Below are 11,812 nucleotides of genomic sequence, written 5' to 3'. Positions count from 1 at the left end.
GTAGAGACTTGAAATACATAGCAATCACTTAATGTATCCATCTATCCATGTCAAGTGTGATAAGGGCACAATTACAAGAATAATTCGGAGCCCTGGTAGGGGTACGGTTTATAGAGATGCCCCATAGCCCATAGGCAGTCACTTATTTCTCCATTTTATTCCCGGATAATATAGAGTAAATCTATTTTTTTTTTTTTAAAACAAAAACAAAAAACATTGGAAAACATTACCAAAATATATATATATGAAAGAATTAGTTTATATACGGTTGTATTTGGATGGATAGATTTGATATATGAATTTTATATATATTGGTTTCAAATTCATCGACTTGTTTAAATGAACAAAATTTTCAATTAAATTTGGATTAAAAGATTTGGAGCTAAAAATTCCAAATCTGAATTTTAAATATATTGGTTTCAAATTTATCGACTTGTTTAAATGAACAAAATTTTCAATTACATTTCGATTAAAAGATTGAGAGCTAAAAATTTCAAATCCATAGTGACTGAGGTTAGTTTGGGCAAATTCGCTAGACAATTCATTTCAAATCCTAACTAATTAGATATTTTTTGAATCGCTGTGATGAATTTAAATTCTTCTTAATATAGAGGTATTATAAATATTTCTTTCAAATACTTCGTCCAATTCAAAATGCAACCGAAGTGAATTTTAAATCCACTTAATATCAAGAAAGTTGATCATTTCAATAGTAATTGTTGTGAATTTCAAATTCACTTCATAACAAGCAATACAATTTCACTTATGATTGTGTTGTTTTCAAATGAACCCGAAACAAGTGTGATTGAAACTTCACTCAAATACTTCCCTCAATTAAATATCTCTCAAATAAATCTATGAGTTTAAGCTTAACCTAATTTATTTTGTTGTAAAATAATACTATTGGGATCAGAGATTGATTTAGAGGAGGAGAGATGAACAAATAATCTCTAACAAATTTTGAAAATATTTCGGTTGGATTAGCAACACTGAAATGAAATTCTTGTCAGTTGGGTAACAGTAAACTAACAGGTTATCACTGCACATAAATAAATTAACTGAAAAAGTTTGAACATAAAATGACTTAAGGTAAAAATCAATTGGGATAACAAATGGAAAGTAAAAATAAACGGACTGAAATGTAAATGACACAAGTTTGTTTTTGGATGTTTAGATAATTCAACACTCCTACGTCATCTCTTCTTCTTTGCAGAAGGATTGGACTAAAAGACTATGATAACTACAATACCTTGAAATCAATCAATTCAGTAGGACTTACTACTGCTTAACTAAAACTCTTAGTAAATTTACACTTTAATTAAATAAGTAGTAAAATTTCTTACTCTCAATTACAAGTATTTCACAAAGAGATATAAGCACAAATTGATCCTTAAATGATCGGATTACAAACTATCAGAGTGTGTTTGCTTCGATCAGTTGAGCTCTCAAAGAATATTTGCAACTTAGAAAGCTTTAATTACGAGGAAGGATTTTTCAGATAATTTCTAAAACTTGCATTACTGATCTATTTATAGGCTTGTTTACAATGATCGTCTTTTTGAATCTTGAATCATTTCTAAATACAGACGTCGTTGTTACCATGTCACCGTCCTTTTTGACAGATCGTATACTTCGGTAGTGCACATGGTCCTGTGTCATTCAACAGAATATAAAGTTGCTAGTGATGATCTTTTCCAATCATCAGTTGCGATCCGTTCTTTAAGGAATGTTAGCAAGTGATCAGAGAATGTTCGTTGAATAGACTGATGATTGATCCACTGAAGCGAACTGTTCTAAAGGACACTTTATATCAGCTTAGGTTAGTTCATGAATCCTTAGCCAGCGAATAGACTTGTATCAGTTTTGCTTAGGCGTCAATAGAGGTCTGATTAATAGTTTTGGTTCGGAAACATAGATGCTCATAAATAATCAATCTTCTTTCTGAATTCAGTTCGGCCAAGCTCTGTATTTATTCATTGAATTTGCATCTTTCTTAAAATCACCAAAACTAAAATGTATACCAATGTTGGAGTTTTAATATTTAAACTATTAATTTATTTAAACGTATTACGATTTTAAGTTTTTAAATTTTGGGATAACATAGATAAGTCTATACCATTTATGATGCTATTAAGTATAATATTTCAAGTAATTATAATGATTCGATAAGTAAAATAATCATGCTATAATTTCCGAATCAAATGTTAAATGGGCTTGCACAAATAATCGTTCCGTACTTCGGTTACTCACGGTATTTATTTGAGTAGGTCTCTTGTGAGACGATCTCACGAATCTTTATCTTTGAGACGGGTCAATCCTACCGATATTCACAATAAAAAGTAATACTCTTAGCATAAAAAGTAATATTTTTTCATGGATGATCCAAATAAGATATCCGTCTCACAAAATACGACCCGTGAGACCGTCTCATACAAGTTTTTGCCTATTTATTTTTGTTGACAAAACCCAAATCATAATTAATTCCTATAATATTAATAATAATAATATTATTATTATATATTTACCAAAAGGAAATTTAATTCCATCAATTTAAAACCATATTATACTAAATTGTATTCGGATTGATACGCTACCATCTTAAATTTCATTATGAATAAGATATAAACACAAAACTTATTGGTTATTTTTTCGAATCTACGACTTTTATGTTGAACACTTATTTAAATTTAAAATAAAAAAACACTATATTGAAACGACATCCAATGACAATATTTGAAATCGAAGCTCGACGTTTATTGGTATATAGTAAGCGCATTGTAACTTCAAAATAAATTTTTGGCCTGATCGTTTTTCTATACCTCCTTAAAATCTATTTTTGGTTTAAAAAGAAGTATTCTACAAAATTTTCCTGTATCTTTTTTTCCATGTTATCTTTCTTTTTTCCCTTTTTTTTTCCTCTATGCTTATATATTAAAATTCTCACAACTAACTACATTAAACCACGGATTTTATGTCAACATGTTGTGATACAGTGACATAAATTTCTCTCAATGGAGACGATATATGAATTTGGATTCATTTTAAGACATGAATTCGAATCCACGTTAAAACAAAATTATTTCAGATAGAGGTATTTTATTTAATAAAAAAACCCCAAATGAATGACTTGAGGCCTATTCATATTGATACATGTTTTTACCAAAATGACAAATGGAAAGATTGCTAGCTTTGTTTCATAATAGTTATATATATATATATATATATATATATATATATAATACTAGTTTAATTAGTAATATAATGTTATTTTATATATATATATATAATACTAGTTTAATTAGTAATATAATGTTATTTTATACATAAAAATACTTTGAAAAATACATTTTATAAGCCATTTTCATGTCCTTTTCATGTATTTATTGGGTAAATGATGCCGATGAATTATCGTATGCATTTCCAAATATGAAAAAAAAATGAAACACAACATAGAAATTTTTATAATTATTTAATATAATCTCCAACACCCTATGATTTTAGAACAATAAATGATTAATGAGAATGTAATTGAGTTCCTCATATAAAAAGATAATTATGTATTTTCCCATAATTTAAATAAATTTTTTTAAATAAATTTGAGGGACTTTGGTTTTCCATATTTCGTCTTGTTTGTATCGGCAACCATTGCCCGTACCCAAAGGTCAGCGCCCCATAAGAAGAGCCGAAGGTTCCTGCACTGCATTCCTTTCATTTTCATAGTAATAAATAGAATAGATACAATACTATCTTTCTTATCATTATCGTTAGTTTTCCAATTTCACGAAGATGAAACCGAAATCGAAGTGCTTCGACAAAATCTATTTTGGTTTGAGTATGTCTCTTGTAAGACGTTCTCACTGAATCTTTTATCAGTGAGACGGGTCAACCCTACCTATATTCACAATAAAAAATAATACTCTTAGCATACAAAGTAATACTTTTTCATGTATGATCCAAATAAAAGATCTGTCTGATAAAATATGACCCATGAGATCGTCTCACACAAGTTTTTATCAAAATATATAATTTGAATTATCGAACTATTTATATAATATCTATATAACAATTTTTTTTAAAAAAAGCACGTTGGGAAATTTTTCGAACTCAAAATATATTGAACAGCAAATAGAAAGAAAAGGTGGATATGTCCAAGTTCAATGCACCAAGCCTTTGATGCCTTCTCCAATTGTATTACGTCTTTGACTCTTACTACACGTGTTATTAACCTCACGCGCGCCATTTTTTTTGTTTAAAGTAATATTTTCATTTTTTTTCGTCAGTATTCTGACGAACGTCGAATAAACGAATTTTTTATCAAAGTTTTTATACATAATCCGAACTTAAAAATTAGTTTTTAAATCTCTTAAAACCTTCAATTATTTAATTTCAATTAATTTTTTCATTTAAAACTAAACTAGTACGATATAGACTCGATTTGACTTGCAACATATCTCATACTTAATACTAAAATCCTAAATTTCAAATTAGTTTTCAAATTCAAAATTTAAATTGTAAGAAAATCATTATATATAACATGATATTGGAATAATTCACTTTTTTTTTAGTTTTCTTGAATTTTCAGGAGCGTGCTGACCAACGTCGATGGAGCGCGTGGAGGTGCGACGAAACAAAATGCGAGTCAAGTGTCAGCCACGTGACAGATTCATGTATTAGAGTCACTCAACTCACATCACCTCCCAGTTCTTGATCGGCCAAAAATATCTATCGATCGATCGAAACCCTAGCTCCCCCGAGGATTTTTGTGGCTGTTTTTCCGCAGCATGACCACTTCGTTCGGGGCAGCGAACGCAGCAATCGTCAAGGATCCGAAGCTGCAGATTGCCAGAAGCTTTAGTGGTTTGAAGAATGTGTCCAGTTTGATTCTGCTTACGAAATTCCCTCGCGCATCATCATCCCCTGCTTCGAATGTGGGCTCGACCACTGCCATTAGAGCTGTTTCCACGGTAGCGGTTCCATTTTCGCTTCTCAATTGTCATTGTTCTGCAGAGAGTTGCTGTTTTTCCCCATGTTTATAGATTGGTCATCCTCGCTTCTTCGGATTGAGGATGGCAAAACAATAGTATTCTTAGCGTGTGCAAACAAATTGCTTGAAAGTTGGATTTTTTTTATGACTGAGTTGGAATTTTTTTTTATATGAATGAAAGTTGGATGTTTTGCCTCTGTAGTCTATCGAGTAAATACGTTTTTTTTATATAATTTATTTATTTTTAATTGGGGGAGAGGGTTGAAAATGCGTGCAGTTTTTGTGTTTTTGGTAGATGGAAGTGAGAATAATTACATTGCCAGTCAAGCTCGGGAGCAGGGGATGTTGCCGCCCCCTACTTAAATGAGAAAAATTTCTAATTTGTTTAATTGTACTGAAGTAGAACATCGCCATTCTGAAGACACGAAGTAGTGATGTTTCGGCCATGCGAGGGTGCAGCATTGGATTATTTCTTGTGTTGCAATAAACATGAAGATGTTTTATATAGAAAATATATGATTGCTATTGTCATGATGGTATGGTCAATATTGCAGGAGTTTGCATTTCAAGAAATTATGATCTTGATTCATGTAGTCAACAATTTAGTTATTATATTTGTGCTGCAACTTATTTTTGTTCCATGTGACTTATCCAACCTTGTTTGTTGGATCATTGTTTCTTTCCATATAACCAATTTGACTTCTATGCTGCTGACACATTTATTTTTTATTTTACGACCTTTTTTTGCAGCCTCTTAAATCAGATACCCCGGTCGAGCTTAAGCGCAGTAAGGTCGAAATCATCAAAGAGCACAGTAACTTCATAAGATATCCTCTCAATGAGGAGTTATTAACTGATTCTCCAAATGTTAATGAAGCTGCTACACAAATAATCAAGTTCCATGGTAGCTATCAACAGTATAACCGAGATGAACGTGGCACTAGGTCTTATTCGTTTATGCTTCGTACAAAGAACCCGAGTGGAAAGGTTTCGAACAAACTCTATCTGGTTATGGATGATCTAGCTGATCAGTTCGGGATTGGAACACTTCGGTTGACGACTCGGCAAACGTTTCAGCTCCATGGCGTTTTGAAAAAAGATCTTAAGATAGTTATGAGTGCAATCATCAAGAGCATGGGCTCGACACTTGGTGCTTGTGGTGATCTCAACAGAAATGTTCTTGCCCCAGCGGCACCATTTGTTCGAAAGGATTATCTTTTAGCACAGAAAACTGCAGAAGATATTGCTGCACTTTTAACTCCACAGTCAGGGTTTTATTATGATATGTGGGTGGATGGAGAACAATTCATGTCTGCTGAATCCCCAGAAGTAGTGAAGGCCCGAAATGATAACTCCAATGGTACAAATTTTCCCAATTCACCTGAGCCCATATATGGAACGCAGTTCATGCCAAGAAAGTTTAAGATTGCAGTCACTGTTCCCACAGACAACTCGGTGGATCTTTTTACTAATGATATTGGAGCTGTTGTTGTATCTGATGCTGATGGAGAGCCACAGGGATTTAACATATATGTAAATACAATTCTTTTTTTCTTTTTCCCCCCATAAATTTTCAGTTGCTATTTTATGAGATTTGGTGGTTGTACATGATAATATTTGCAGGTTGGTGGTGGGATGGGAAGAACACATAGATTGGAATCTACTTTCCCTCGATTGGCAGAACCATTGGGTTATGTGCCGAAAGATGATATACTATATGCAGTCAAGGCTATCGCTGTCACACAAAGAGAAAATGGAAGGAGAGATGATCGAAAGTATAGTAGAATGAAATACTTACTTAGTTCGTGGGGGATTGAAAAGTTCAGAAGTGTGGTCGAACAATACTATGGGAAGGAGTTTAAACCTTGCCATGAGCTACCCGATTGGGAATTTAAAAACTATCTCGGATGGCACGAGCAGGTTGTCTTGACATTTTACAAGATGAAGCTCTTACGCGAAACTTTTTGATCTTTTAATCCATCTATTATGCAATTGGCTTTTTCTGCAATTGATTGTTCAAATGCTTGTTTTGCAGGGAGATGGTGGTTTATTTTGTGGTCTTCATGTGGATAATGGCAGAATCAAGGGAACAATGAAGACGGTTTTAAGGGAAATTATCGAGAAGTATAACTTGAATATGCGGATCACGCCAAACCAAAATATTATCTTGTGCGATGTCCGACAAGCATGGAAGCGACCTATCACTATAGCTCTTGCTCAGGGTGGTTTACTGGTAAAATATATTTAGAGTTTAGATTTTATAAATTTCTGCAACTTTTGAGGGTATTCTTCCTGTGTGCGGCAAAAATAGAGCTACTTGCCTCATTTTTTGGAAATCGCATAATGCACGATTGAAGCAGCTTCAGTTGCACGAGCTGTATTTGAACATTGTAATTAGGATTTAGAAAATATATTAGTATTTCCCAAGGATCGACACTTGTTGGTATTTCATTTAAAAACAAATTTGAGGGCTGCAGGAAGGAGACAGTGGGAAAATGATGCATTCAAAACTTGCGATACCTTAAAAAGTTATTCCATTGCAATTTTTGCATTGGTTTTATTTTGAAGTTTGTGCTGCTATTCTTTTCTAGAAATCTGATTTCTTGAGTTCTGAGGAGGCTATATATCGCTAACTTTTTTCCTTTTGGAACAGCAACCAAGGTTTGTAGATCCTCTCAACTTGACAGCAATGGCATGCCCTGCTTTTCCTCTTTGTCCTTTGGCTGTTACGGAAGCTGAACGAGGAATTCCTGACATCTTGAAGAGAATTCGAGCCGTTTTCGAGAAGGTGACATCTTCCACCTCTTTCTTTCCACAAATACTAAATGACATTACGCAGAAGCTCCAGTTCAACAAGATACAATTGGAGTTAAAAAGAAAAAAAGAAAAAAAAAGAAAAAAATACAATTAAAGTTGTCATTTGAGGCTTGTCAAAAAAAAAAAAATCTCCTTTTCAGGTTGGTCTCAAGTATAATGAATCCGTGGTAATAAGGATAACAGGTTGCCCCAATGGTTGTGCTAGACCGTATATGGCTGAGCTTGGGTTGGTTGGTGATGGACCAAATAGTTACCAGGTAAACAGAAATAACCACTTCATCGCTTTACAACTCCTCGAACTAATTGAAATTCTTTAATCTAAACAAGTGCTACTGCTCCATCTGTGGTACAGATTTGGCTTGGTGGAAATCCAAACCAAACTTCTTTAGCAAAAGCATTCAAGGATAAGGTTAAGCTTCATAGTCTTGAGGAAGTTCTCGAACCTCTATTTTACCACTGGAAACGCAAGCGAGTCTCTAAAGAATCATTTGGCGACTTCACAGTTCGCATGGTGAGTCATGATAAATACAAGGTTATGAAACTACATTAGCTCTAAACATTTTCAAGAACCTGCTGATCCCTTATTGCATGGTGGCCGAACCAGAAGAAAAATTGAAATTTTTTAGAGCGTGAAGTCATATTTTTGTATATACAATAATAATATAATATAATATAATACATGAAAATATGCTAGTCGTTCGGAAGAATTTAACTTTTTCTCGTCTCTCTGTTGAATATGAATTGATTGCTATTTCAAGCATCTGAATGAACTACATGACCAGGGAACGGAGAAGCTTTTAGAGATGGTAGACAAATGGGAAGGAATACCGCTATCAACATCGCGCCATAACTTAAAACTCTTTGCTGACAAGGAGACATTTGAAGCCATGGATGCTCTAGCAAGACTGCAAGATAAGAACGCCCATCAGTTGGCAATGGAAGTCATACGCCATTACGTATCTACGCATAAGTAGCATATTCATTGAGCAATCGATCCACTGTACGGTTCAGTCTACTCTTGCAAGGGTACATGAAGATGCGCGAAATCTTACTTGTTACTGGTCGGTAACACCGATGGAACACCATTCGGTATCCAGCAGCAGAGTTTCTAACCTGTATGTGAACCTTATTTTTGCGTTCAGTTTTCTCGAGTATATGAATTTTGGATTAGCCTTGAGGATTTCTTTTCCTGTCTTATTTTCTTTAATGTTTGGAATTGATGCAAGTTAATGCATCTTCTGCGTGAACCTATATTAAATTTGGATTGGGAAGGTGAATTTAGTTAATTTAACTTGCCACATTTTTTTGTTAATATATTTGATAAATGATACGATGAAAAATGAAAATATAATTATAATAACTATTTTTTAAACTCCAAACAGTGTAAAGTTTAAGCCAAGAATAAGGATGTTGAAATAAGTAAGATTATGGAAGTTAATAACATTTATATGAAGTGACTCAAATAATGAACAATGTATAATATTTATAGTTAATGATAAATAGATGTGGCATTAACACAAGTGAAGTTTGGTGATACTAGTAAAATAAGAAGTAAGAAGCCTGACAAAGAGATTTGAATGAATAAAATTATGAAAAAATATAGTCCAAAAAGAAAAGCACAAGAACTAGGTTTATGTTTATTTTTTTTGCTTTTAACTATTTTTTCCCCAAAAACAAGTGCAACAAAAATAATTATTTGCTTGGTTAAAAAAATAACTCCCAAATAAAATTTGTATAACATGTGCCACAGAAGTTACCAGTAAAAAAAATTAATTTTTTCCTTAATTCTTGTGATTCATTCCCATTGTAAATTATTGAAGCAGTGTTGTATAAACTGAAATTCTCTCTGTTTTCACATGTTATCACGAGACCTTAAAATGGCCTGGGACGATGCCTCCTCCAATGGAAGTTCGATTTATGGACATTCTTCCGGCCGCCGCACAAAACAGCGTTCCGATTGCTTTTCCAACAGTCGATCACACATCCCTCTCCATTGATCTCCAGTGAGCACAATCCGTAAAAAATCGTGATTTGTGAGCGGGGGAAGCTTGGTTACGTTACTGGAGAATTACCTACTCTACAATGTAGTGAGTAGTGACCCATCATACAAAACATGGGTGGTAGAGAATCCATTTGTTCTTGTGTGGCTCATAAATGAACCGGCGATATTTATGGTTTAAGACGGCCAAAGAAGCTTTATGTCTTGTTCTATTCCCTGTCGTCCTCTTAATTTTAAAACTCCATTGTCTGTTCTCACTTCTCATGAATCACTATCCACATATGGAAAAGACGAATGATCTTGCTTTGCGAACCTTTGGCTGCATGCACAACTTTCCTTCACCTTCACGATCAAAACAGAGGTTTGGAAAGATGAATCTTGTTCACGGGCCACCAAAAACTGTCTTTTTGGGCAACTGACCCACCCAAAAAGGCTGTAGGTGTTATTGTCCCCATACCAGAAAAGCACACATCTCTCATGATGTTATCCTCTCTGAGGGAACACTTCACTTTTCATCCACTTCGATTCATGTGAAGAAGAAAGATGAATTTTGTTCCGGGGATGTTCTGGATCTTCCTTTACCCATTGCTCACTCACCCACTGCGTTGGTACCTACTCATTAGTTGACCAGCCACCACATTCTTCTGACAGTGGTTTGGAAACAGCAGATAATTCAATATTACAGCTCCCTTGACAACAAGAGTTATAAGTATACTCGAGGAGGAAAAATGCCCCAGTGATCTTGAATCCTATTTGTTGTCAAGAGAATGAACTGACAGTGGACCTATCTAAAGATTCAGGACATCCAGCCCCAATCTTGATTTAGACATGCCTATAGCTTTCTGAAAGCGTGTTAAATCTTGTACTCAATACACTATCTCTCAGTTTGTTTCTTATTCTAAACTATCTCATTCATTTTGTGCTTTTGTGTAGCGCCCTTATCCGGACCGCTACTAATTATAATAATCAAACATAAAATCCATAATACAATTTGAATATCAAACTTAAATATTTTACAACCAGATCGAATTACATAATCCAAAAAGAGAACCTTCTCTGGATAGAAACTGATGTAGCCACTGTTCTGTCTGTCCAATCTAAGACCTGTCCAATGGGAATGAGGTGTTCAAGACAAAAACAAGGACGTGAGCGAACTACTCAACCAATACGAAAAATACGAGTATACAAGCCTAAATGAAACAAGTGTATGCAAGTATGCTTAAGTGATCAAGAATCAGGTCTAAAATCTCATGTTCAGTCTAGAGATACTTAATGTGTAGCAGTCTATGACGTAGCACCAATGGGTGGCTCTCACAATTAATCATATCTTGGACCTGCAATGTCTTGAGTTAACATAGCACTCAGTGGTGTAGCATCAATGAGTGGCTCTCAGTACCAATCATCCAAGAAAAATGGCTAAACGGCCCACTAAAAAAGGTTTATTATAATAGATAACATGCTTAACGTGATATACAATACAATATAATAACATGACAGAAAACACGCATCATATAATGACAAGTAATTATCCAATACATGAGTATGTAGACTTAACTGGCCAATACTTACGTATCTCTATAATCGTCTGTAATGCCTGCCCTCCTCGCCATGCCTTCATCATTAGCCCTTTGATGAATCTTTGTTTAATGTGCCTAGATTTGCCAACCGTTCCTCAAGTTGCCACCCACTCCGAAAACGGCTCGAATAGGGGTTCAATCGACTCGAGTCGAGCTCGACTCTACTCGATATAAATTTACACCACAAGAAAAATTGTGTTTAACGACGAAAATTAAATATGTTGTCATTAATTAACAACGAAAATAAAAAATCTGTCATAAATATAATATAACGACATAATTTATTTTTCTGTCACAACTAACGACGGATTTTTAAAAATTTTCGTTAATTTACCGACAAATAATTTTTTAGTGTTAATTAACCATAAAAATTTTTAAGTTGTCGTTAGTTACGGTTAGAAATTAATATATGGCATTAATTAAGGACATAAAACA

General features: G+C 33.9%; 1 protein-coding gene across 1 annotated transcript; it reads left to right on the top strand.

Annotated features, from left to right (window-relative positions):
- Nucleotides 1-4,681: 4,681 nt before the first annotated feature.
- On the top strand, nucleotides 4,682-9,078 carry LOC142555224 (sulfite reductase 1 [ferredoxin], chloroplastic-like). Its single transcript, XM_075665980.1, has 8 exons — nucleotides 4,682-4,964; nucleotides 5,735-6,517; nucleotides 6,608-6,904; nucleotides 7,020-7,217; nucleotides 7,638-7,772; nucleotides 7,942-8,058; nucleotides 8,154-8,312; nucleotides 8,584-9,078. The coding sequence occupies exons 1-8, from the start codon at nucleotides 4,782-4,784 to the stop codon at nucleotides 8,773-8,775; spliced, it is 2,064 nt and encodes a 687-aa protein (XP_075522095.1). The 5' UTR covers nucleotides 4,682-4,781; the 3' UTR covers nucleotides 8,776-9,078.
- Nucleotides 9,079-11,812: the final 2,734 nt, after the last annotated feature.

This window comes from Primulina tabacum, chromosome 9, assembly GCF_025594145.1.
Source record: "Primulina tabacum isolate GXHZ01 chromosome 9, ASM2559414v2, whole genome shotgun sequence".
NCBI lineage: Eukaryota > Viridiplantae > Streptophyta > Magnoliopsida > Lamiales > Gesneriaceae > Primulina > Primulina tabacum.
This window is presented reverse-complemented; position numbering and strand designations above follow the sequence as displayed.

Bases quoted from the DNA above. Each gene is read 5' to 3' on its own strand.
- LOC142555224 (XM_075665980.1), top strand. From the start codon at position 4,782: ATGACCACTTCGTTCGGGGCAGCGAACGCAGCAATCGTCAAGGATCCG. The intron at 6,518-6,607 runs GTAAATACAATT...TAATATTTGCAG, and splicing joins CACAGGGATTTAACATATAT to GTTGGTGGTGGGATGGGAAG. The intron at 8,059-8,153 runs GTAAACAGAAAT...TCTGTGGTACAG, and splicing joins ATGGACCAAATAGTTACCAG to ATTTGGCTTGGTGGAAATCC.